The sequence below is a fragment of the Macaca fascicularis genome, chromosome 20 (genome assembly GCF_037993035.2).
Source record: "Macaca fascicularis isolate 582-1 chromosome 20, T2T-MFA8v1.1".
Taxonomy (NCBI): domain Eukaryota; kingdom Metazoa; phylum Chordata; class Mammalia; order Primates; family Cercopithecidae; genus Macaca; species Macaca fascicularis.
The window spans coordinates 21500043-21527728 of NC_088394.1; the positions used below are offsets into that span (position 1 = coordinate 21500043).

At 44.1% G+C, this 27686-nt stretch overlaps 1 protein-coding gene across 2 annotated transcripts in view; it reads left to right on the plus strand.

Moving 5' to 3' along the window:
* Window positions 1-6884: 6884 nt before the first annotated feature.
* The window catches only part of OTOA (otoancorin), a 96482-nt gene continuing 75680 nt past the window's right edge, over window positions 6885-27686 (plus strand). For both annotated transcript variants that reach the window (XM_005591453.5, XM_065536845.2), the window contains exons 1-6: window positions 6885-7145; window positions 22507-22601; window positions 22911-22939; window positions 23032-23062; window positions 23180-23207; window positions 25746-25833. In XM_005591453.5, the coding sequence (XP_005591510.3) occupies window positions 22511-22601; window positions 22911-22939; window positions 23032-23062; window positions 23180-23207; window positions 25746-25833 (267 nt within the window). In that variant the 5' untranslated portion in view covers window positions 6885-7145; window positions 22507-22510. The remainder of the gene's footprint in view (window positions 7146-22506; window positions 22602-22910; window positions 22940-23031; window positions 23063-23179; window positions 23208-25745; window positions 25834-27686) is intronic.

Here is a 27686-nt window from a genome sequence, read left to right on the forward strand (position 1 = left end):
TTCCTCGTGTAAGTGCTTCATATCAAGTTAAGACTCTACTAGAGAAATTAAGAAGAGCTTTATTTGTGGTCAAAGCAAGCTAACCAATTGACCTTAAAGGTTGAAATGCAAGCTACACCTGTGATTCCTAGCTCCCTGCACCTGCATTTTAAGCTCCTAAAGTGCTCAGACCACTGATCTCAGAGAGGAAAGGAGGTACAATGCCCTTAGTCATTTATTGCTTGTATAGAGTAGTTAAAAGCAATACTGTATTTTCTTCCATCCAGTGTGACTGTCGTCAGTTTTTACATGGTTGGCTTTTAACAGAAAAAAAGTCGGGTTGGAAAATAAAATGTAGATGTTTCAAGTCTTCCTGAGCAAAGCTTTGTTTTCCCTTGGTTCTGAGTATAGTATTAATAGGCTATACTGAGTATGTTAATTACAGTATTAATGAAGCAAGATGTTTTCATTAATTGCTTCCCACTATTTGGTTACTGATAGAGGTGTTCCATGATCCTTTTTCTCTAGCAATGACAGTAGAGTATCATGGGCTGCCAGTGGCTACAGTGGCCTACCATGTTAGTGCAGATGCTTAAGCACCCCCCAGTTACCTTATATCCCGTGCTTCCACTGGCTGGAAGATAGTGCATGGAATCAGGGCAGCCTGGACTGAGTTGTACTGTCTAGGAGTGCACTGAGCACAAAACTGGGCTCATAAGTAACTTGAAACAAATCAGCACTATGTTGCCTAGGCTGATCTTAAACTCCTGGCCTCAAGTGATCCTTCCACCTTGGCCTCCCAAAGTGTTGGGACTACAGGTGTGAGTCACTGCCCCTGGCCTTGCACTCCCTTTATCTTGCAAAACTGAAACTGTGTTCATAAAAAAGAACTCTCCATTCTCTCCACCCCATCCTCTGGCAACTCTCATTCTACTTTCTGCCCCTTTGACTACTCTTGGTAGTCATGATCCGCCCCATGATCCAGTCACCTCCTATATAATTGGAATTATACAGTATTTGCCTTTTTGCGACCGGCTTATTCCTCCTCCCCCTCCTCCTTTTTTTTTTTTCTCTGAGATGGAGTCTCACTCTGTTGCCCAGGCTGGAGTGCAATGACACAATCTCAGCTCACTTCAACCTTTGTCTCCCGGGTTCAAGCAATCCTGCCTTAGCCTCCTGAGTAACTATGATTACAGGTGTGCACCACCATGCCTGGCTAATTTTTGTATTTTTAGTAGAGATGGGGGTTTCACCATGTTGGCCAGGTTGGTCTGGAACTCTTGACCTTGTGATCCACCTGCCTCGGCCTCCCAAAGTGCTAGGATTACAGGCATGAGCCACCGCGCCCGGCCCATGACTGGCTTCTTTCACTTAGTACAATGCCCTCAGGATTCACCAATGTTGTAGAGGGTGTCGGAATTAACTTCCTTTTTTTTTTTTTTTTTAGATGTCTCTTTCTGTCCTCCCGGCTGGAGTTCAGTGGTGTGATCACGGATCACTGCAACCTCCGCCTCCTGGGTTCAAGCCATTTTCCTGCCTCAGCCTCCTGAGTAGCTGAGGTTACAGGCACCTGCCCCCACGCCTGGCTAATTTTTGTATTTTTAGTAGAGACAGGGTTACACCATGTTGGCCAGGTTGGTCTCAAACTCCTGACCTCAGGTGATCCACCTGCCTCGGCCTCCCAAAGTGCTGGGATTACAGGCGTGAGCCACCTTGCTGGCCAGAATTTCCTTCCTTTTTAAGGCTGAATAATCTTACTGTATGGATAGACCATATTTTGCTTATCCATTAGTGTGCTGATGAACTCTTGGGTTGCTACTGTCTTTTAGCTGTTCTGAATAACCCTGCTGTGAACATGAGTGTACAAGTATCTTGTGACCCTGCTTTTAATTCTTTTGGGTATATAACCAGAAGTGAAATTACTGGATCATGTGGTAATTCTATTTTTAATTATTTGAGGAACCACAATGTTGTTTTCTGCACCATTTAACATTTTTGCCAACAGTTCACAACCATTCCAATTTCTCCACATCTTCACCAACATTATCTTGTTTTATTTTGAGATGGAGTCTTGCTCTGTCACCCAGGCTGGAGTGCAGGCGTGATCTCAGCTCACTGCTACCTCCATCTCTTGGGTTCAAGTGATTCTCCTGCCTCAACCTCCTGAGTATCTGGGATTACAGGCACCTACCACCACGCTTGGCTAATTTTTGTATTTTTAGTAGAGACGGGTTTCGGGGTTTCGCCATGTTGGCCAGGCTGGTCTCAAACTCCTGACCTCAGTTGATCTGCCAGCCTTGGCCTCCCAAAGTGCTGAGATTACAGATGTGAGCCACCATGTCCAGCTATTTTATTTATTTATTTATTTTTTAGTAGTAGTAGCTATCCTGTTGGTGTAAGACAGTAGCTTGTGGTTTTGATTTGCATTTCCCTAATGACTAGTGCATCATTTGTTTTTATAGTACAACTTGTATGGCATTTGGCTTCATTTACTAGTAAACTGTGCTTTGTAGCTTGCTATCTATATCGGTATCACTGAATTGGAGTCAGTATTCAGTGATAACAAAATACTTCTTTTTCACTGTGAAATTTTATACTTTTGGAGAACTGGGAGAATATTATTACATGACTGAACTTAAGAATTCCCTCTGGATTTGGGTCAGTATGCTGTATTCACATGGATTAAATAATATGCTTTTGTTACAAAGTCACTTTAAAATTACTTTCAATACATGTAAAATGAAAAATAAATATTTTTTCTCTCAAGTAAATGACCATGTAAATTGGGATGTCTTATATACCTGTACTTCTTAAGTTCTGGAAATAAGAACAGATAGAATGCCCAAATGCTGTTTTCTTATATCCTGTTTAGGATTCAACACAGAACGTTGGTTTTAAATGACTGTGAACTCTCAACACTTTTCCAAATGCCAGAGTTCAAGCGAATACACTGGCAATTATTTTATTCTTTTTTTTTGAGATGAAGCCTTCCTCTGTTGCCCAGGCTGGAGTGCAGTGGTGCAATCTCGGCTCACTGCAGCCTCCACCTCCTGGGTTCAAGTGATTCTCCTGCCTCAGCCTCCCAAGTAGCTGGGATTACAGGCATGTGCCACCATGCCCCACTAATTTTTGTATTTTTAGTAGAGATGGGGTTTTGCCCTGTTGGTCACGCTGGTCTCAGACTCCTGACCTCAGGTGATCCACCCGCCTTGGCCTCCCAAAGTGCTGGGATTATAGGTGTGAGCCACCTCGCCCAGCCTCCATCTTGTTTTTATTTTCCATTATAAGTAACACGTTTGTATTAGTCATTTCTCACACTGCTATAAAGACATGCTTGCCACTGGGTAATTTATAACGAAAAGAGGTTTAATTGGCTCATGGTTCTGCAGGGTGTATAGGCTTCTGCTTCTAGGGAGGCCTCAGGAAACAGAATCATGGTGGAAAGTGAAGGGGAGGCCAGCGTATCTTACATGGTGGAAGCAGGACTAAGAGAGAGCCAAGAAGGTACCACACACTTTTAAACAACCGAGCACGGCCAGACGCGGTGGCTCACGTCTGTAATCCCAGCACTTTGGGAGGCCGATGAGGGCGGATGACGAGGTCAGAATATCAAGACCATCCTGGCTAGTACGGTGAAACCCCGTCTCTACTAAAAAAACACAAAAAAATTAGCCGGGCGCGGTGGCGGGCGCCTGTAGTCCCAGCTACTCGGGAGGCTGAGGCAGGAGAATGGTGTGAACCCGGGAGGCGGAGCTTGCAGCGAGCGGAGATCGTGCCACTGCACTCCAGCCTGGCAGACGCAAGACTCCGTCTCAAAATAAAATAAAATAAAATAAAATAAAATAAGATAAGATAAGATAAGATAAAATAAGATAAAATAAAATAAAATAAAAAAATAAATAAAATAAAATAAAATAAAATAAAATAAAATAAAATAAAATACCCAGCACTCATTCACTATCACGAAAGCAGTATTGAGGGGGAAGTCAGTCCCATGATCCAATCGCCTCCTACCAGGCCCCTCCTCCAACACTGGGAAATACAATTCCACGCGAGATTTGGGTGAGGACACAAATCCAAACCATATCAACGTTCATTGCAGAAAAAGTATAAAATGAAAATTAACTTTACTTACCCCATAACCTTGAGAGAACCACTACTGACAATTTGGTTTATGCCTTCCAGACTTTTTTTTTTTTTCTGTGCATGTATGTATCACACATTTATAAACCTTTAAACATTAAAATATGTAAAAATGAAAAGGTCCTTTTATTTTTCTGAGACGAGTCATGTGAGACTCCTAGACACCTATATTATAAATCAAAAATTGACAAAGGATGGAACCCATTTCCTGTCATTTAAAGCTTGAAGTTAAGCATTTTTTTTTTTTTTTTTTTTTGAGAAAGAGTCTCACTCTGTCGCCCAGGCTGGAGTGCAGTGGCACGATCTTGGCTCACTGCAAGCTCTGCCTCCCGGGTTCATGCCATTCTCCTGCCACAGCCTCTCGGGTAGCTGGGACTACAGGCGCCCGTCACCACGCCTGGATAATTTTTTGTATTTTTAGTAGAGACAGGGTTTCACCGTGTTAGCCAGGATGGTCTCGATCTCCTGACCTCGTGATCTGCCCGTCTCAGCCTCCCAAAGTGCTGGGATTACAGGCGTGAGCCACCGTGCCTGACCGAGGTTCAGCTTTTTTATTTAAATGACTAAACAAAGACCCTGGGGATAAAAGGATGTTTTTGAGGATGCTGGACATTAGCGTTATATAAATTACTATCAGATGGGCAGCAGAATGCTACAGTTGGCCATTTCTGAAGATAATGTTTTAATTGTGCCACTGAAAAACTAATGTTAGCACTGGGCATTTCAGTAATTACTTTGAAATATTATGGATATTAGACGTGTTTCATTAAATGTGAAGGATTGCAACGAAACCTCTTGAGTCCACAATTATATTTTCATTAGGAAAGATACAAAACAGTTATGCATAATCTTGTCATGCAAAGCTAATATTTTCATGCATTGCCTTCCAGATTGTTTTTTAATTTTTTTTTTTTTTTTTGAGGCAGAGTCTTACTCTGTTGCCCAGTGCAGTAGTATGATCTCAGCTCACTGCAACCTCTGCCTCTCGGGTTCAAGGGATTCTCCTGCCTCAGCCTCCTGAATAGCTGGGATTACAAGTGTGCACTACCGTGCAAACTCATTTTTGTATTTTTAGTAGAGATGGGGTTTCGCTGTGTTGGCCAGGCTGGTCTTGAACTCCTGACCTCAAGTGATTCATCCACCTCAGTCTCCCGAAGTGTTGGAATTACAGGCCTGAGCCACCCCACCGGCCTTGCCTTCTAGTTTTTTGCTTTGTTTTGTTTTGTTTTTGAGACAGAGTCTTGCTCTGTTGTCCAAGCGGGAGGGCAGTGGTGCCATCTCAGATCACCGCAACCTCCGCCTCCCCAACTCATGCAATTCTCCTGCCTCAGCCTCCCAAGTAATGATGATTACAGGCACCTACCACCATGCCCGGCTAATTTTTGTATTTTTAGTAGAGACGAGGTCTCACCATGTTGGCCAGGCTGGTCTCAAACTCTTGACCTCTAGTGATCAGCCTGCCTTGGTCTCCCAAAGTGCTGGGATTACAGGTGTGAGGCTCTGTACCCAGCCCCTAGCTTCTAGTTTTAATAAAAGTTCAAATACATGTATTTCTTAACATTCGGCTTTTTTGTTTTGGATATAAAATTATTTCCTTGTGCTAATTATGTGGTCTTTGTTGAGAACAATTTTAATTACTATGTGATCCACAGCGTTTATGTATCCATTTATTTAAACATTTCCTTACTGGTGGACATTTAGGATGAATTATTTTCTACTACTCCGTGTATGTATATATCTAAGTCATACTATTAATTATTTTTATTATGGAAAATTCCAAGTACATAAAAAAGAAAGGTTATTACCCCACCCAGCTTAGGCAGTTATCAACACCTGGCCCACCTTGTTTCATCCCTAGTCCCACAACTCCTTGGTTCCACTATTGCCAAGCAAATCCCAGAGGTATCATTTCAGTTTTGTAAATATATAGCTGTAAAAGATAACCATTCTGAAAAGATAGCCACATTACAATTATTCATTAAGAAACCCGGCTGGGTGCGGTGGCTCACGCCTGTAATCCCAGCATTTTGGGAGGCTGAGGCCGGCGGATCACCTGAGGTCAGGAGTTTAAGACCAGCCTGGCCAACAAGGAGAAACCCTGTCTCTGCTAAAAGTACAAAAAAATAGCCGGGCGTGGTGGTGAGCGCTTGTAATCCTCGTTACTTGGGAGGTTGAGTCAAGCGAATCGCTTGAACTCGGGGGTGGAGGCTGCAGTGAGCCGAGATCTTGCCATTGCACTCGCGCCTGGGCGACAGAGCGAGACTGTGTCTCAAAAAAAAGAAGAAACAAAAGAAAGAAACCCAGCCATTAAATATTCCAGCGACCACATTGCTCCAATTTTCTTATTTTATTTTATTTTTATTTTTATTTTGAGACAGAGTCTTGCTCTGTCGCCCAGGCTGGAGTGCAATGGCAAGATCTCGGCTCACTGCAACTCCCCCCCCTCCCAGGTTCAAGCAATTCTCCTGCCTCAGCCTCCCAAGTAGCTGGGATTACAGGCGCCCGCCACCGCACCTGGCTAATCTTTGTACTTTTAGTAAAGCCAGGGTTTCGCCCTGTTGGTTAGGCTACTCTCGAACTCCTGGTCTCAAGTGATCCGCCCGCCTTGGCCTCCCAAAAGTGCTGGGATTACAGGCGTGAGCCACCGTGCCCGTCCTATAACTTCTTTTAACGGTTTGAATTCAGATCTAAATAAAGTTCCCACGTGGCGATCGGTGGATAGCTCTCTAGCGCTCTCCATCCTTGCTTCCTCGCTGCTGCTCAGAAGAGTGGCTGGGCAGCAGGCATGTGTGCGTCTTGCACGCTTCGGGTCCAGACAGGAAGCCCCAGGCGGGGACTGTGACCCCCGCCGCTGCCCTGGCGGGGTTCCCACCTGGGCCGCTGCAGGGAGGAGGTTGCAGAGCTGCCGGCTGGCGCCGCCCCTCCGCTCCCCTGCCTGCCCGCGCCCGGCGTGAGCCCGGCGGCCCCGCCCTGCGCCACCTGCCAGCCGGTGGGACTCAGTGCAGCCAAGCCGGGCTCTGCAGGTGAGGCGAGCGCGGGGGCCGGGGCGGAGGACCCGCGGGGCAAAGCGCTCGGGGAGCGGGTGGGCGCTCACTGCTGGGCCTCCCTAGGGAAGGGGCGCAGGTGTGCATGGATGGGGTAGGGGGCGGACCGAGAGAAAGAGGGTGGGCAAAGTGTGGGTGCAGCGGCTTTAAGGGCTTCTGGGATTAGAGGGCACTTGCGGGGAGTGACGAAACTTCGAGAAAAGGAATCCAAAATTACTTAGTAATAGTAATAATAATAACAGCGATGACAACTGTTACAATAACTATCACAATTATTATTTGTTATAATAATATAGCAGCAGTAAAAACAATAGCATCAATAATAATAATAGCTACGATTTATTGCATTCTTATATGTGCCAGTGCTGGCTTACTTCTTTACATGTTTTATGTATAAAGTAATACCTACCTCATAGCAGTTGTGCGGAAGAAATAGAAAAATGCTGGTAAAGGCCAGGGCTCACACCTGTAATCCCAGCACTTTGGGAGGCCGAGGCAGGTGAATCACTTGAGGCCAGGAGTTTGAGACCAGCCTGGCCAACATGGTGAAACCCCATCTCTACTGAAAATACAAATATTAGCCAGGTGCAGTGGCGGGCGCCTGTAAGCCCAGCTACTCTGGAGGCTGAGGCAAGAGAATCGCATGAATCGGGGAGGTGGAGGTTGCAGTGAGCCGAGATCAGGCCACTGCCCTCCAGCCTGGGCAACACGGCGAGACTCTGTCTCATATATAAATAAACAAATAAATAAATAAAGTTGATGGTTTTTTGCGAGGGAGGTATGAGTGCCATGCCTATTATGCAGAGGAGGAAATGCAAGCCTATAGAGGTTAAGGAATTTGCCCAATAGCACACAGCTGGTTAAGGCTTGGTTCAGGTAAAAGCTGGGGTCTTATCCCTGGCGTGGCACCCGCCACCTGGAGTTTTAGGTTCAGGGCTGCTGAGCTGAGACTGGAGAGCAAAGCCAGTAAGCGTTGGAATCATTTAGCTCTGGGTTTGCCACCCGGCTGTCCATGCATAGCTGTGTGACCTTGGGCAGGTCACTTGACCTCTTAGAACCCATTTGCTCATCTGTGAAGTAGAGATAATGGTAATGCTTGCCTGAAAGATTCTGCAAGAATTAAGCAAGACAATGTATGTTAGAGGGGCGTGTACTTAGTTCTCTCTCATTAAATGACAGCTGGGATTAAGGTTACTATGGAGCCCAGCAGCTCTGCATCATAACCCCCTCTCTGCCGTTGGCTTGCTGTGTGATCATTCATGTCCACTGAACTTATCTGTGAAACTGAGTATGGTAACCTTCAAGGCTGGTGGAAAGAGTAAATGGCAGGGAGGGTTTGGCGTGATGCCCATCTCATAGAGGATGCTCAGTGAGACCAGTTTCTTCCTTTCTTTCCTTCTTTTCCTCATTGAATCCAAAGCCATTTGTTCTCAGGAGACGTAGGAGAGAAGAAGGGGAATAGCTGTGCCTGAAGTCTCACTACTAGGGGCAGGGCTGGGACAGGAACTCAAGCCTGGGCATCTCTAGTCCACCAAGCTCCCATCCCCTTGGCTTCTTTGAATTTTTTTTTTTTTTTTTTTTTTTTTAACCAAGGTTTTGCTCTGTCACCCAGGCTGGAGTGCAGTGACATGCGATCACAGCTCACTGTGGCCTCGACCTCCCAAGCTCAGGCAATTCTCCTGCCTCAGCCTCCTGAGTAGCTAGGACTACAAGCACGCACCACCACACCCTGCTAATTTTTTAAATTATTTGTAGAAATGGAGTCTCCCTATGTTGCCCAGGCTGGTCTTGAACTTCTGGACTCAAGTGATCCTCCCGCCTTGGCCTCCCAAAGTGCTGGGGTTACAGGCGTGAGCCACCAAGCCTGGCCCCACTGGACTTCTACAACCATTGTGAACTGGGCCATTCCAACACCAAGCATTTGTAATCAGGCTGGTATTCTGTAAGCCACACACATTTGCCTATTTTGCATTAATAGTCATGAAATGGCTTTTTTTTTTTTTTTTTTTTTTTTTGGTGAAAAATCTCCCAGCTAGTGTCAGTATGCCTAGAGTTATGTGTTCATGACCCAGAGCTTAAATGGAGCAGCCTTGCAGACAGTGAAACTCCATGTAATTGTGAATTAATGATGTGTGTCTGGGCTGGGGTGTCCCAGCAGGAGGGGAACCTTCTAGCATCTTTGCAAATTTCACAGAAGATGAAGTGACTCTGATTCATGGGTTGACCAACTCCCCCGGTTTGCCTGTGACTTTCTGTTTTTGTTTTGTTTTGTTTTGTTTTGTTTTAAGATGGAGTCTTGCTCTGTTGCCCAGACTGGAGTGCAGTGACCTGATCTAGGCTCACTGCAAGCTCCGCCTCCCAGGTTCACGCCATTCTCCTGCCTCAGCCTCCTGAGTAGCTGGGACTACAGGCGCGTGTCACCACGCCCGGCTAATATTTTTGTATTTTTAGTAGATACGGGGTTTCACCGTGTTAGCCATGATGGTCTCGATCTCCTGACCTCTTGATCTGCCCTCCCCAGCCTCCCAAAGTGCTGGGATTACAGGTGTGAGCAACCGCGCCCGGCCGACTTTCTGGTTTTAAAACAGAAAGCTTTGAGTCCTGGGAAACCTTTTAGTCCCGGGCAACTGGGAGAGTTGATCACCCTGCACATCCAAATGTTCGTAGTTTCTCAGGAAATTGTCTTCATTTCAGGTTTGTGGTTATTGTTGCTGTTTTCGAGTAGTTTTCACCACAGGGATCCTTGCCTGACTGATTTCCTCTAGTCTGCAGCAGGGGAATCTTTCGGTGGGGAAGGGTATGGCCCATAGAGAAAGCTATCAACTCCCAAATCACCATCGCCCTGCCCAATCCTTTCAGTCCTTTTGACCAATCTGCTAAAAAAAGTGACCCAAAGGGTCTTTAATGAAAACCAAATCCTGATGTGCTGCAGTTTCTCGCTGGAACAAGGACATTATGCATAGTAGAAAGCAAAGCATCTGTTTCAGTAACCTTAAACCTCTCTGTAGGGTTAATAGAGGGGCCCAAGCAAAGAGCACAAGAAGCCACATTGTCTGGGAAACTGGAGAATTGTGAATGGGGCCAATGCCCCAGGGTGACTGCCCAAAGGGAAGGGAGAAAAAAGGGCCAAAGGTTCCCCAAAGCCCCAAAGGACGCAAACCAGGAAGACTTCTAATTGGAGTTGTGCATTCCAGTTACAGGATGGTGATGGTGGGCCAACACACCTACAAAGTGCTTTGGGATCAGGTTTGCTCCAAACCTGTTAGAATGCATGGCTTTTGGTGTCTGGGGACTTCAAAAGTTTTACTGTTTTTGTTCTGGGCAGTAAAATGAGCATAATTGTTTTCAAAGCTGGTTGTGGACGTCCCCTTGGGGGAAAAATAATCCATTTCCATAACAAGTTACACAATACGGGGGAAATTTGTATTAAAGAATGCTGGGATGCCTATAAATAATTTCAGGAGACCATGAGCGTGCATTATGCATTTCCTTTAATACGGAAAGTTCCTGTTAATACTGAAAGAGGCACGGCGTGGTGTTTGTGTTTGTAATCCCAGTGAGCCTGGAGGCTGAGGTGGGAGGATCATTTGAGGCCAGCAGCTTGAGACCAGCCAGGGCAACATAGCCAGATCCCATCTCTTTTTTTAAAGCATTTAAAAAATACCAGTTGGGCATGGTGGCTCACGCCTGTAGTCCCAGCACTTTACAAAAGTGAGTTGGATGGCTTGCTTGAGCCCAGGAGTTCCAGACTAGCCTAGGCAAAATGGCAAAACCCCATCTCTGCAAAAAATACAAAAATTAGCCAGGTGTGGTGGTGCACGCCTGTAGATCCAGCTATTCAGGAGGTTGCGGTGGGAGGATTGCTTGAGCTTGGGAAGTGGAGGGTGCAGTGAGCTGAGATCGCACCACTGCACTCCAGGCTGGGCAAAAGAGTTAGACCCCATTTCAAAAACAAAAACAAATGAAAAACAAATAATGAAAGAGGGTGGTGTCACATAATTGGGGTATGGGCCACTTGAGAGCCAGGTGATGCAGTTCCAAGTCTTCACTGGACTTGACCCTCTATAGCAGCTTTTAGTGACCCTCCTCCTTCTCCACTTGACCTCAAGGACACCATACTCACCTGGTTTCTCTCCTGGGCCTCTGGCCTTTCCTCTCAGGCCCTCGCCTTAGTTCCTCCTCCTCTGTCTAACCTCTTTTGTTAAAACGCACGATCTCTTTTGTTTTCCTTTTCCTTTTTAAAAACTGTTATGTGGAAAATTTCAAACACATACGAAAGTAGACGTAAAAATAAAATGAACATCCATGTCCCTGGCACTCTGCTTCAATGATAGCCAACCCATAGCCATCCTTGTTTCATCTTTGCCTCCACCTCCCACCCATTTCCCCCCTCCAGCATTATTTTGGAGGCAATCCCAAACATCACATCATTTCTTCTGTAAATATGTAAGGACGTAACTTCAAAACAGGGGTTGGAGGCTGGGCGTGATGGCTCACACCCGTAATCCCAGCACTTTGGGAGGTCGAGGTGGGACCTCCTTGAAGGTCCTACTTGAAGCCAGGAATTTGAAACCAGCCTGAGCAACATAGTAAGACTTTGTTTCCACAAAACAAAAAAAACAAAAAAAACAAAAAAAAAACAAGTTAGCCAGGTGTGGTGGCATGTGCCTGTCGTTCCAGCTACTTAGGAGACTGAGGTGGGACGATTGCTTGAACCCAGGAGGTCAAGGCTGCAGAGAGCCATGACTGGGCCATTGCACTCCAGCGTGGGTAACAGAGAGAGACTCTGTCTTTAAAAAAAAAAAAAAAACAATTAAATAATACATAAAATAAAAGAAGGGCTGGCAAACTTTTTCAGTAAGGGAACATGGATTACATATTTTGAGCTTTGGAGGCCGTATGGTCCCTGTCCCAAGTACTCAACTCTGCTATGGTAGCAGGAAGCTGCCATGGACAATAGGCCAACGAATGGGCCTGGACATGTGCCAATAAAACGTTATTTATAGACACTGAAATTTAAATTTCACACAGGAAATTTTCATATGCCAATAAATATTATTCTTTTGGTTTCAAAAAACTATTTAAACAACCTAAAAATCATTTTAAGCTCATGAGCCACACAAAATCAGGAAGCCATTTCAATTTGGCCCGTGGGTGGTACTTTACTAACCCCCTCCTTGAAACAATAAGGACTCCTTTAAAAATATAACCACGGTTTCATTATCAAACTTAAAAAACTATTAACAATAATTCTTTAAAATCTTCAAATCAAATTTCCTCAGTTGTCTCACAATTTTGGGTTTTTTTTTGAGACAGGATCTTGTTCTGTCACTCAGGCTGGAGTGCTATGGCATGATCATAGCTCACTGCAGCCTTGAATTCCGGAGCTCAAGAGATCCTCCCATCTCGGTCTCCTGAGTGGCTGGGACTACAGGTGTGCACCACCACGCCAGGCTAAATTTTAAATGTTTTTATAGAGACGGAGTCATGCTGTGTTGCCCAGGCTAGTCTCAAACTGGCCTCAAACAATCCTCCTGAGTTGGCCTCCCAAAGCACTGGAATTAGGCGTGAGCCACTGTGCCTGGCCTAATTTTTGTTTTATTTTATGGTGTTTTTTGTTTGTTTGTTTTGTTTCTTTATTTTTTATTTGAGATGGAGTATCACTCTTGTCGCCCAGGCTGGAGTGAAATGGGATGATCTGGGGTCACTGCAACCTCCACCTCCCGGTTCAAGCGATTCTGCTGCCTCAGCCTCCCGAGTAGCTGGAATTACAAGCATGGGCCACCATGCCCGGCTAAGTTTTTATATTTTTAGTAGAGATGGAGTTTCACCATGTTGGCCAGGCTGGTCTCAAACTCCTGACCTCAAGTGATCTGCCCGCCTTGGCCTCCCAAAGTGCTGGGATTACAGGTGTGAGCCACCACACACAGACATGATGTGTTTGAATCAGGATCCAAATAAAGTCTAGATTCTACAAGTGATCTATCTTTTAAGTTGTTTTTGAGTCCACAGGTTCTCTTTCTCTCTCTCTGTAATATATTGGCTAAAGAAACTAGGTTGTTTGTTTTGGGGAGTTTTCCACAGTCTTGATTTCTCTGACTGCACCTAGTTTACTGACAAACGTCTTGGCAATGGGGGTGCCATGGGCGTCTCAGTCCTTAAAACTCACCTAATTTCTCCATAAACTTACTTTCTTGATGATATCATTCAGGGTTTAAATACATACTGACTATCTGGGGCCGGGCGCAGTGGCTCATGCCTGTAATCCCAGCACTTTGGGAGCCCGTGGCGGGTGGATCCCTTGAGGTCAGGAGTTTGAGACCAGCCTGCCCAACACGGTGAAACCCCGTCTCTACTAAAAACACAAAAATTAGCCGGGCATGGTGGCACAAGCCTGTAATCCAGCTACTCAGGAGGATGAGGCACGAGAATCGCTTGAACCCGGGAGGCAGAGGTTGCAGTGAGCTGAGATCGCACCACTGCACTCCAGCGTGGGTGACAGAGGGAGACTCTGTCCCCCCCTCAAAAAACCCCAAAACAAAAGAACAAACAAATGAAAAAAACTACTGACTATCTCTGTTTCAGTAGCTGCTTCTGACTGCACCTCTCCCCTGACCTGCAGGCTCAAACATCAAACTGCCTACTTGCTGTGCTATCTGCACTCTAAAAGGCTTCTCAAGCTTAGTATGTCCAAAACTGAGCTCCAGGGATTCTCCCCTAAACTCGGAACTCCTATGGTTTTCCCATGTCCCTCTCTACATGCTCAGGCCAAATCCTTGATGTCGTCTTTGACCCATCTATTTCTTTTATTCCCTACATTCAATCTTTTGGTTCCGCCTTCCAAATACCTCCAAAATCCAACCACTTCTCACCACCTTCACTGCTATCAGTGACCAAGTTATTGTCATCTCTTTCCTAGATTGGTCTGCCTCCTACAGCCATTGTTCCACTCCAGGGTATTCTCAACACAGCGATCAATGTGCTTGATCCAGTTAAAATAAAAGTCAGGGCCAGGCACAATGGCTCACGCCTGTAATCCCAGCACTTTGGGAGGCCGAGGTGGGTGAATCACTTGAAGTTAGGAGTTGGAGACCAGCCCGGCCAACAGGGCGAAACCCTGTCTCTACCAAAAATACAAAAATGAGCTGGTGGAGGGCACCTATAATCCCAGCTACTTGGGAGGCTGAAGCAGGAGAATCGCTTGAGCTGGGAAGTGGAGTTTGCAGTGAGCTGAGATTGTGCCACTGCACTCCAGCCTGGGCGACAGAGTGAGACGCCATCTCAAACAAAACAAAACAAAAAGCAAAAACAAGTCAGAGCATCCATCCTGGCTTACATCCCTTCAGTGGCTCCCACCTCCCTCCAAGTAAAAGTCAGAGTGCTCACAATGGCCTGAAAGATCCTACTCACTCTGGCCCTGATATCTCTCCAACCCCATGTCCTACTGTTACATCCTCTTCATGCAATTTACTGAAGAACATGCAAATTATGCTCCTAATGTCAAAGCCTTTGCACTGTCATTTCCTTTTTTTTTTTTTTTTTTGGAACTTTCTTTCTCTAGATATTCCCGTGATTCATTCTTTCACTTCCTGAGGTCTCTGCTTAAATGTCACCTCCTCAGGTCTTCCCTGACCACACTGTCTATAACAGTACCTGGTCCTTCTTTGGCTCCTTTTTCCTACCTGGTTGTATTTTTCTGCATGGCACTCATCACTCCCTGACATAATATAGTTATTTGATTATCTATTTATTTTCTGCCTGGTTCATTCCAACGCACCAGCAGGGAGTTAATTTTGTAAACTGCCGTATTCTCAGAGCATAGAATAATGCCTGGCTCACAGCAGTACTCAACAAATATTTGAAGAATGAAAGCATGAAATAATTACACAAACATAAATATGTATTATAGCTGTGCTTGGTGCTATAAAAGAGAAGTATTGGCCTTTTCTTCTGGCTAATTCTTTGGCCTGGTCAGAGAATTCAGGGAAGGCTTCATTGAAGACTTGAAATTTACAATGAATTGATCTTAGCTGTGCAAAGAGAAAGGGGAAGAATCCTCTGGGCCGAGGAACAGCCTGTGAGAGGGTCTTAATTTGGGGAAGATAGCAACTTGGAGGGACAGATAGATGGCCCGGGCAGGAACTCTGGGGAATGAGGGGCAAAGAGGCGGGTGATAAAGTCACTGAAAAAGCTTTGGGCTTTATCTTGAGGGTAATGGGGAGAGGAGGAGGGTGACATGAGTTTACTGAGATGGTGTTTTTCAAAACAGCATCTGTTTGAAAACAGCAATCTGGTTTATTTGCTTATTTAATAAGCTTGTATACACAGCTGACTTTGTGTCAAGCCCTGTTGGATGTGATTCACTATTAACAACTCATTTTACCTTCATACGACACAATGATGCTGGTACCATCATTAATCTCATTTTACAGATGAGAAAATTGGAGTGCAGAGAGATTAAGAAACTTGTCCAAGGCCGGGCACAGTGGCTCACGCCTGTAGTCTCAGCACTTTGGGAGGCCAAAGCAGGTGGATCACTTGAGGTCAGGAGTTCGAGACCAGCCTGGACAACATGGTGGGAACCCGTCTCTACTAAAAATACAAAAATTAGCCTGGTGTGATGGTGGGTACCTGTAATCCTAGCTACTCAGGAGGCTGAGGCAGGAGAATCGCTTGAACCTGGGAAGCAGAGGTTGCAGTGAGCCTACATTTTACCACTGCACTCCAGCCTGGGTAAGAGAGTAAGACTCCATATCAAAAAAAAAGAAAGAAATTTGTCCAACATCTCACAGCTAGTAAGTGGCAGAGATGTGATTCAGAACAGGTGACTGGCTCCACAGTCCATGCTTTTCCATTTCTGTTTGATACTGACTTCTGTGAGGTATAAATTTACATGCAGTACAATGCATGCTAAGTGTACAGTTCTCTGATAAATGTATGTAACTGTGTGAGAACCACCATAATCAAGATACAGAAAATGGAGGCTGGGTGCAATGGCATCCACCTGTAATCCCAGGACTTTGGGAAACTGAGGTGGGAGGATTGCTTGAAACCAGGAGTTTGAGACCAGCTTGAGCAATATAATGAGACCTTATCTCTACAAAAAAAATTTTCCATCACCCCAAGAAGTTTCCTTGTGCCCTGTTGCAATAAACTTTTCTCATTGCACCCTAATAATGTCCCAGACCATTTCTAACTTGTTTTCTGTCACTGAAGATTATTCTGCATAATCTAGAGTTTCACGGAAATGGAATCATATGTTGTGTGGTCTTTTTAGACTGGCTTCTTTTGCTCAGCATAAGCATGATGTTTCTGAGGTTCATCCGTGTTGTTGCCTATATCGGTAGTGTATTCCTTTTCCTATGCACATAATGTGTGTTTTTTCCCTTTGGATGCTTAAAAATGTATTATTTTATTTATTTAAAAAATTGACATATACGCCGGGCATGGTGGCTCACGCCTGTAATCCCAGCACTTTGGGAGGCCAAAGCAGGCAGATCACCAGAGGTCAGGAGTTCCAGACCAGCCTGACCAACATGGCGAAACCCTGTCTCTACTAAAAATACAAAAATTAGCTGGGTGTGGTGGTGCATGCCTGTAATCCCAGTTACTTGGGAGGCCGAAGCAGGAGAATCGCTTGCACCTGGGAGGCAGAGGTAGCAGTGAGCTGAGATTGCACCACTACACTCCAGCCTGGGTGACAGAGTGAGACTCCATCTCAAAAAAAAAAAAAAAAAAAAAAAAAAAATTGACATGTAATAATTGCACATATTTATGGGGTACATAATGATGTTTTGATGTGTATGATGTATGGTGATCAGATCAGGGTAATTAGCATGTCTACCATCTCAAACATGTCTCATTTTCTGTTCAATATCCTCCTTCTAGGTATTTGAAACCATATATTATTGTTAACTATTGTCATCCTACAGTGGTACAGAATACTATAACTAAATTAAAAAGAATTGTGTGGTCGGGGATGGTGGCCTATGCCTGTATTCCTAGCACTTTGGGAGGCTGAGGTGGGAGGATTGGGCCAGGAATTTGAGACCAGCCTGGGAAGCATAGCAAGAACCCATTTCTACAAAAACTAAAAAAATTAGCTGGGCATGATAGTACATGCCTGTATTCTCAGCTCCTCAAGAGGCTGAGGCCAGAGGATCGCTTGAACCCAGGAGTTCAAGGCTGCAGTGAGCCATGATCATGCCACTGCACTGCAGGCTGGGTGACAGAGACAGACTCTGTCTCTCAAAAAAATAAAAAAGAATTTGAAATAATTAGAGATTCGTAGAAAGTTGCAAAAGAAATATCCTGTGTACTCTTCACCCAGTTTTCCCCATTGGTTACATGTTATATAACAACAGTACCATATAAAACTCAGGAAATCATGGTACAAATTCAGGGCTTATTCAGATTTCACTAGTTTTACATGGACTTCTTTGTGTGTATATTTTATATCGTTTTCTTCAATTTTGTGACATGTGTAGATTAATGTAACAGCTACCCTAACTAGGACCCAGAACTCTCCTGGTGATCACAAGCCTCCTTCATACATCCCTTGATAGCCTTATCTCCCTCTCCCCATGGCGAATACTAATCTGTTCTCCATTTCTATAATTTTATTTCAAGAATGTTTTATAAATGGAATCATCAGTATATAACTCTCAGTGATTAGCTTTCTTCCCTCAGCATAATTCCTTGTAGGTCCATCAATAGTTGTTGCCTGTATCAATAGTTCGTTTTCACTGCTGAGTAGTATTCAATGGCATGGACATATCACAGTCAGTTTAACCATTCACCTATGGAATGACATTTAGATTGGTTCAATTTTTTGGCTACTATGAGTAAAGATGCTATGAACATTTGTGTACAGGTTTTTTTTTGTTGTTGTTTTTGTTTTGTTTTGTTTTGAGATGGAGCCTTGCACTGTCGCCCAAGTTGGAGTGCAGTGGCACAATCTTGAATCACTGCATCACTGCAAGCTCTGCCTCCCCGGTTCACACCATTCTCCTGCCTCAGCCTCCCTAGTAGCTGGGACTACAGGTGCCCGCAACCACATCTGGCTAATTTTTTCTGTTTTTAGTAGAGATGGAGTTTCACTGTATTCTCATTAGCAATGTGTGAGTGATCCAGTTTCTCGTCATCCTTTCCAGTTAATGGCATTATGGTTTTATTTATCTTTTAATTTATGTTTGAGATGAAGTCTCACTCTGTTGCCCAGGCTGGAGTGCAGTGGCGTGATCTTGGCTCACTGCAACGTCTGCCTCCCCGGTTCAAGCAATTCTCCTGCCTCAGCCTCCTGACTAGCTGGGACTACAGGCATGAGCCACCACGCCCGGCTAATTTTTGTATTTTTAGTAGAGATGGAGTTTCACCATGTTGGCCAGGCTGGTCTCGAATTCCTGATTTCAGGTGATTCACCCACCTCGGCCTTCCAAAGTGCTGGGATTACAGGCGTGATTCACTGCACCCAGCCTCATTATGGTTATTTTTTATTTTAGCCATCTGATAGGTTTACGCTGTAGTTTCAATGGTAATTTTCCTAATGGCTAAAAATGCTGAGTATCTTCCCATGTATTTATTTGCTATCTGTATATATACTTTGATGATATATCTACTCATGTCTTCTGCTCATTTTCTGATTGGATTGCTTATTTATTTACTTTTTAGTATTGAGAGTTTTTTCCCATATAGTCTAGATGCAACTCCTTTTTGTTGGATTTTTTAAAAAAATCATTTTTTAAAGCAATTTGATTATTATATATGCCTTGGCATGACTTTCTTCATGATTCCTCTGCTTGGGGTTGGTTGAGCTTCTTGGATCTATGGATCCGTAGTTCTATCAAACTTTACACAAATTGGTCATGAGGTCATGTTTTCCCTCCCTCCCTCCCTCCCTCCCTCCCTCCCTCCCTCCCTCCCTCCCTCCCTCCCTCCCTTCCTTCCTTCCTTCCTTCCTTCCTTCCTTCCTTCCTTCCTTCCTTCCTTCCTTCCTTCCTTCCTCTCTCTCTTTTTCAGTCTCACTCTGTTATCCAGGCTGGAGTGCAGTGGTGCAATCTTGGCTCACTACAACTTCTGCCTCCTGGGTTCAAGTGATTCTTGTGCCCCAGCCTTCTGGGTAGCTGGGATTACAGCCACCACACCCGGCTAATTAATTTTTTTTTTTTTTTTTTGTAGAGATGGAGTTTCACCATGTTGGCCAGGCTGGTTTTGAACTCCTGGCCTCAAGTGATATGCCCACCTCAACCTTCCAAAGTGCTGGGATTACAGGCGTGAGCCACTGTGCCCGCTCATGATTTATTCAGATACTTTTCTGCCACCCCCTCCTTTCCTGGGACTCCAATTACACGTATTTCAAATAGTTTCATATTGCTCCAGAGACCTCTTAATTTTTTCGGTCTTTTTCCCCCTGCATTTTACTTTGGATAATTTATTTTGCTATGACTTCAAGTTCACTAATTTTTCTTCTGCAGTGTCTAATATGCTGTTAACTCTATCCAGTGTATTTTTCATTTCAGATATTATATTTTTATCTCTAGAAGTTCATCTTGGGGTTTATTTTGTACCTATCATGTCTCTCCCTTTAACATGCTCACTGTTTTCCCTATTTTCTTGAACTTACAGAGTGTATTTATAATAAACATCCTTGTCCATTAATTGGATCTTCTGTGTCATTTCTGGATCTGTTCTATTGATTGGATTTTTCTCCTGACAATCAGCCATATTTTCCTGCTTTCTTGTATGCCTGGTAATTTTTATTTATTTATTAAAAAATTTCTTTGACACAGGGTCTCGCTCTGTCACCCTGGCTGGAGTGCAGTGGCAAAATCATGGCTCACTGCAGCCTCAACTTTCCAGGCTTCAGTGATCCTCCTACCTCAGCCTCCTGAGTAGCTGGGCACCTGCTACATCCCTGGCAAATTTTTGCATTTTTGGTAAAGACAGAGTTTCACCATGTTGCCCAGGCTGGTCACAAACTCCTGAGCTCAGGCAATTCACCCTCCTTGGCCTCCCAAAGGGCTGGGATTACACGCATGAGCCACTGTGCCTAGCCTGCCTGGTAATTTTTGATTGGACGCTGGACACTTTGGATTTTACATTGCTGGGTTTTTTTTCTTTTTCTTGCTCCATCTTCTGGTTTTCTAAAGTTTCTGGGTTTTATCATACTGCTTTAAATATTGTTGGGTTTTGTTCTGGAATGCAATTCAGTTACTTGGAATCAATTAGATCCTTCCAAGACTTGCTTTTGAGCTTTGTTAGGGCACATCTAGAATAAACTTTAGTCTAGGGCTAATTTGGCCTATCATAGAGGTAATTATTCTTTGATGATTGACCCTGATGCCCAATGTATTTGGAGATTTTTCCATTGCAGCTTGTAGGAGCTATTCTCATTCCCCTGTGAGGTCCAAGGATTGCTCTGCATACAGGTGGTTCATTCTCCAGCCTCAGGTGGTTTCTTACAAGCATGGGTAGATAAATATTCAGCCAAAGACTCAAAAGACCCTTCTTCAGATCTCCAGAACTTTCTCTCTGTGCAACTTCCTCCTCTCCAAGTATTCTTCCTGTGGATTCTAGCTGCCTTGATTTCCCTGAAGTTCCACTCTGTCTCTTCTGCTCAGTGAGACCTGTAGGCTCTGTTTGAATTCTCCCTCCTTGTGCTATGGGCTGGAGACTCCAGGCACTGAGCAGGAGCAATTACAGAGTTCAGCTTGTTTGCTTTCCTTGCTCAGGGATCTCAGTCTTGTACTACCTGCTGCCCAATGTCTGAAAAACCTTTGCACCCACATATTTCAGCCAGTTTTTTAATTGTTTAAGGCAGGAAGGTTTACCCATTGCCAATTACTCCATCATAGCTAGAATAAAATTATAACTAATTTCTTTTTATTGTTATTACCGAATGGTATCCACTGAATGGAGATACCATGTTTAACCTTTCACCTGTTATTGGATATGTGATTCTTTGCAATATCTGGCTACTATGAATGAAGCTATACAAATCTTTGTGTAGACATGTTTTCATTTCTCTTGCTTAAACACCTAGGAGTGGCATGTCTTGATCATAGGTTATTGTATATTTAGGTCTGTAAGACGCTGTCAGTTTTCCCAAGCAGCTGTATCAGAGTTCCCGTTGTTCCATATCATCACCAACATTTGATAGTCAGTCTTTGAAATTTTTACCCATTCTAATGACTTTATAGTGGTCTCGTTGTGGGTTTAGTTTGCTAGTTCTTGTTAGCTGTGATAATCAGTTGCGTGCTTATTGGCCATTTTTACATCTGTTTTTATGAAGTTTAACTTCGTATCTTCTTTTTTTTTTTTTTTTTTTTGAGACAGAGTCTTGCTCTGTTGCCCAGGCTGGAGTGTAGTGGCGCGATCTCGGCTCACTGCAAACTCCGCCTCCCGGGTTCACGCCATTCTCCTGCCTTAGTCTCCTGAGTAGCTGGGACTACAGGCGCGTGCCACCACGCCCGGCTAATTTTTTTGTATTTTTAGTAGAGATGGGGTTTCACCGTGTTAGCCAGGATGGTCTTGATCTCCTGACCTCATGATATGCCCACCTCGGCCTCCCAAAGTGCTGGGATTACAGGTGTGAGCCACTGCACCTGGCCAACTTCATATTGTTTTTACATTTTTTCCCCTTGGCTTGTATATCTTCTTATTTAATTATAAGAGTAGTTTTTATATTCTGTATATACATTTCTTGCAGATAAAATAGAGTCTATACTTTTTTTTCAGACAGAGTCTCGCTCTGTTGCCTAGGCTGGAGTGCAGTGGCACAATCTTGGCTCATTGCAACCTCTACCTCACAGATTCAGGCAATTCTCCTGTCTCAGCCTCCCAAGTAGCTGGGACTACAGATATGCACCACCAAGCAGTTAATTTTTGTATTTTTAGTAGAGACAGGGTTTCACTATGTTGGCCAGGCTGGTCTCGAACTCCTGACCTCAAGTGATCCACCCACCTTGGCCTCCCAAAGTGCTGGAATTACAGGTGTGAGCCACCATGCTTGGCCCAGAGTCTACTTTTGACCATGCCTTTTTGCTGGATTGAGAGGAGTGAGAGGTAGTGGTAAGATAAACAGGCCATTGTAGTCACCAAGGAGAGAGATGATAGTGTCTTAGACTAGAATGTGGGTTTAGATGGAGGAAAGTAGGTGAATTTTAAAATTATTTTTAAAAAGATTTCAAGGGATTCTGGGTCTACTTGGTTTTTCCTTTTGTCTTCTGAATGTCTCTATATATGTATGTTTATATACATGTTTAAATATGTATGTGTGTGTGTGTGTACATATATATATATTTTTAAACCTGAATCACTTCTGTGCTTAAATTAACTACAGGAGAATGTCTCAGGAACCCACGACATACTCCCTTTTCCTATTCCTTTTTCTGAGTCATGGAGTGTCGAGTTATACAGTGCCAAATTCCAGGCAGGGTAAGTCCTGAGGGAAGAATCACCCTTTGTGGTTTCCACACAGTTTAGGGAATGTGGTGGGATAGATACATTAGGTACATGATGCTGTAAGTTGTTTTTTTTGGGGGGGGGTGTGCATGTATGATTTTTCAGGATTATTCTAAGAGGATTTTTCAAGCCACGGTTTTCTCAGAGTGGACAGTTATAATTCAGATTCACTAAAAATTTCCTTTATGAGTGGCTTTCTGGGGCTTTTTCCCTAACCTGTATTTGTAGTTTTGAAGGTCACACAATTCAATTCTAGTTATACATTCAATGGCTTTCTTACAGATTTGCATCCATTGTTGCAAAAAATGGCGGTGAGTATTCTATTTTCTCTTAATCAGAATCCCCTCTACTGGAATTGCCAACTTTTGGATGTTATACTTGATGTTATCTCTTTGTCTTTTAGGAAGAAATAATAGATGGAAGCTATCTGAATGGTAATGTGCCCCCTCGGTCTCCACTTGCTGCTTCTAAGAATTTCAAACAGAATGCGGCTGTGATCTCTCTGGAATGATTCCTTTTAAAGATGTCTTTTCATTTTATTCCCATTGTAGCACTGCTGGATCTCATACAGTTTCAAAGGTAACCTGCCCTAGAGGAGAGGGGAAGGGATGGGATAGATTTTTAATAAAAATTCTTAATGGAAGTCTCTTAATTGTAAAAAGTAATATGTGCTCATTACAAAAAATGTCAATCAATGCACAATGTTTTAAAAGTCAACACCCTTGCTCCACAGACATCATTCTTCCTCACTCTAGCGTAAGAGCCTTTTTTTTTTTTTAAACGGAGTTTCACTCTTGTGGCCCAGGCTGGAGTGCAGTGGTGCTATCTTGGCTCACTACTGCAACCTCTACCTCCGGGGTTCGAGCAATTTTCCTGCCTCAGCCTCCTGAGTAGCTGGGAATACAGACACCCATCACCACACCCGGGTAATTTTTGTATTTTTAGTAGAGATCGGTTTTCACCATGTTGGCCAGGCTGGTCCCAAACTCCTGACCTCAGGTGATCTGCCCACCTCAGCCTCCCAAAGTGCTGGGATTACAGGCATTAGCCACCGTGCCCGGCCTAAGAGCTGAAATTTATTGAGTGCTTTCTATGTAGTCGGTATTCTACTAAGTGCTTGGTATAGAAACAATCTAATCCTCACAAGTGCCACACAAGGTAGGTCCTGTTGTTATCCCATTGCACACAACGGTGAAACTGAGGACAGGAAGGGTAAATCAAGGCCACACAACTGGGATGTGAACCAGTGGCCTGGCTCCAGGACCCATTTCCTTTACTTTTGCGCTATAAGCTGCATATAGACAGATACCAGGGACATGGGGCAGGGAGGTAGGTAGTGTGGAAATGCCAATATTAATAAACAATTCTAATATGATGAGTACTATGAAGGAGAAGAAATAGGGATCTTGGGGCCCCATGTCAGGGATACCCAGTTATGTTGAAGTGAAAGATCCCCATAGCCCCTCCTTTCCCTAAGATAACACCAATGGATACTTTTGGATATATTCTTTCAGTATAAGTATTTTATTTATTAATTTAACCATCCATCCATCCATCCATCCATCCGTCTCTTTATAAGATTACAGGCCAGGCACGGTGGCTCATGCCTGTAATTCCTGCACTTTGGGAGGCCGAGGTGGGCAGATCACGAGGTCAGGAGTTGGGGACCAGCCTGGCCAACATAATGAAACCCTGTCTCTACTAAAAGTACACAAAAATTAGCCAGGCATGGTGTTGCGTGCCTGTAGTCCCAGCTACTCGGGAGGCTGAAGCAGGAGAATCACTTGAACCCAGGAGGCAGAGGTTGTAATAAGCCAAGATTGAGCCACTGCACTACAGCCTGGGCAACAGAGTGAGACTCCGTGTCAAAACAAACAAACAAACAAACAAAAGATTACAAAAGGCTATTCATAGGCTGGGCATGGTGGCTCACCTCTGTAATCCCAGCACTTTGTGAGGCCAAGTTGGGAGGATCGCTTAAGGCCAGGAGTTCCAGCCCAGCCCAGCCCGGCCAACATGACAAAATCCCGTCTCTACTAAAAATACAAAAATGAGCTGGGTGTGGTGGTGCACACCTGTAATCCCAGCTACTCAGGAGGCTGAGGCAGGAGAATCGCTTGAACCTAGGAGGCAGAGGTTGCAGTGAGCCGAGATTGCACCACTGCACTCCAGCCTGGGTGACAGAGTGAGACTCTGTCTCAAAAAAAAAAAAAAAAAAAAAAAGAAAAAGGCTATTCATGAGCATTTACTGTGTGTTGGGCACTACCTTACACAGTTTTCATGTGTGAACAAATTTTAATCTCACAGTTGTTAGCAATATTTCATAGAAAGGGAAACTGAGGCACAAAAATTTAGCAAATTGTCTCAAGTCACACAGCTAAGTGATGAAACTAGGATTCAAATCCAGTTTGGAGCCCACACTCTTAACTATGCTATTCCAGCCTCTCATGGTATACCTAGCATCTGCTTTTTAAATGTACATCTTTCTAACTCAATCAGTTTGCATTGTAGTCAATCTAAGTAGATTGTTAACGGAAATTAGAATATTGCATACAGCTTAGAAACTTGGGAATTGGCTTTGAGAGAATGGGATCCAGGCAGATTCCTAGAATTGGAAACTCTTCTATCACTGTGACTGGTTAAGAAATTTTTTACTTCAGGCTGGGCACCGCGGTTCACTCCTGTAATCCCAGCACTTTGGGAGGCAGAGGTGGGAGGATTGCTTGAGCCCAGGAGTTTGAGATCAGCCTGGGCAACATAGTGAGACCCCATCTCTACAAAAAATAAACAAAATTAGCTGGGTGTGGTGGCATGCACCTGTGATCCCAGCTGCTTGGGTGGCTGAGGTTGGAAGATCACTTGGGCTGGGGAGATTGAGGCTGCAGTGAGCCGTGATCATGCAACAGAGCAAGACCCTGTTAAAAAAAAAAGAAAAAAGAAAGAAAGAAAAGAAAAGAAAAAAAGAAAGAAAAGAAAAGAGAAACCTCCCACTTCCAAGCACAAAGTTTCTAACACCTCTGGTCCATCCCGACCTGTCCCCTGGGCACTTAGCTAGTACGGTAGTGCTTGTAGGAGAATCTGTCATTGTGATCTTTTCCCATCTGTCTTCAACTGAAGCTCCCACGTGTGGACGGATGACCTGTCCCACAGAGTCCTGGCCTATCTGAATTCCCGGAATGTTGCCTTCACCATCTCCAGCCTGCAGGTGTGTACCTGAGACCCATCTTTCTGTTCCCATCTCAGTGCTCAGGGATTGCAAACTCAGGGGCCAGGTAAATTGGAGAAGTGGGCTGGATGTAGAGACAGTCTTTACTTCTGCAAGGAAAAGGGTTCTGTACAGTTCTTCTTGAAACGTGATATAAGATATTTTGTCTTTCTTTCATTTTCCCACCTTTGATGGAGACATGATATATTAGGGTATAGGCTGAGCTGCTATAACAAAAAGACCCCCAGAGGACAACAGCTCAAACAGTTTAGTTTATTTCTTTCTCATGTAATAGTCCAGAGCTAAGTGGGAGAGCCACAGAGAAAAGGCAGCTGTATTCCATGAGGTTATCCAAGGACCCAGGTTCCTTTTATCTTTTTGCTTTGTCATCTCCTGGGGAGTTATTGCCCATGTGGTGGAAACACCACACCCCTTCTCCAATGCAGGGGAAGGGTGAGGAGAAGAAGACAAGGGTAAGCATCTTCTCTTCTGAGGATATGACTTGCAAGTTACACAATTCCCTCTGCACACATTAGCTTGACTCACATACCATAGTCACATCTTACTGCAAAGGAGACATGTACCCAATTAAAAGTTGAAGGGTTCAATTGATGAAGATCAGTGAGAGAGTGGATATTTGGATATAGTGATCAGTCTTTCTACCATGGGTCCAAGAAATGTATTTTTTCCTCTTTTAACTCTACTGTAATGAAAACAATAGCACAAGCGTGTTGATAGGTGGCAAAGGATATTTGCCTTAAGGGGCAATAGGGCTCATGCCTGCAGTGGTGACTGCGGTGAACTGCACAGCACCTGCCCGACTATTAGCCTAGTGTGGCATGTTGTGTCTTTTTCATCACACTGTGGATAACACAGAAAATTGGAGAAAAATTCTTTCAGTATTGAGAAACAATTATTCAGTTTAGCAAAAGGCCATTTATGTCATTAATTAATGAATAAAGTTCTGACATGTCTTCATTGTTTCCATTTTTACTTACATTTTATTGAAAATGGAAACATCAACCAACATTGATGTCACAAATATACTCAGAGAGCTTGTTGTCTGCCAGGTCCCAGGACAGCCATTAGCTGGAGGTGGCTGTTGGCCCCACATGGCATCTGCTTTTCTTCTCTTCATCAGTCAGGGCAACTGAAGGAGAAGCAATGCTTGCCCTCTTTCTCTAGCAGTAATGGATACTCATGAGATGTATCTACTTTAACCTGATATATCTCTTCCTGTGTATATACCATATTCATTTATTCATTCAATATCTACTGAGTTAACAACTGCTTTTTGCCAGGCATGGCTCCAGACACTGAGGTCTCAGTAGAGAACAAGACAGTCATGATACTACCCACAGGACCTTTCATTTTAGGGGTGAGGCTTTAAGTAAGCTATTATTCACCTTGGTCAAGATAGAGAATAATAGCTGGCACTATTGAGCACTTACTGTGTGCTAGCCACTATCGAAAACACTTTACACACTGAATCCTCATAATAACCCTATGTGGTAAGTTCTCTTATTGCCTCCATTTTGCAGGTAAGAAAACTGAGGCCCACAAGAAGTGTTGCTGATTTAGCAAATAAAAATACAGATGCGGCTCTGCGTGGTGGCTCATGCCTGTAATCCCAACACTTTGCGAGGCATAAGTGGGAGGATTGTTTGATACCAGGAGTCGGAGACAAGCCCTGGCAACATAGTGAGACCCTGTCTCTACAAAAACAAACAAACAAACAAACAAACAAACAAAAAATTAGCTGAGTGTGGTGGTGTGGCCTGTAGTCCCAGGTACTTGGAAGGCTGAGGCAGGAGGATTGCTTGAGCCCAAGAGTTTGAGGTTACAGTGAACTA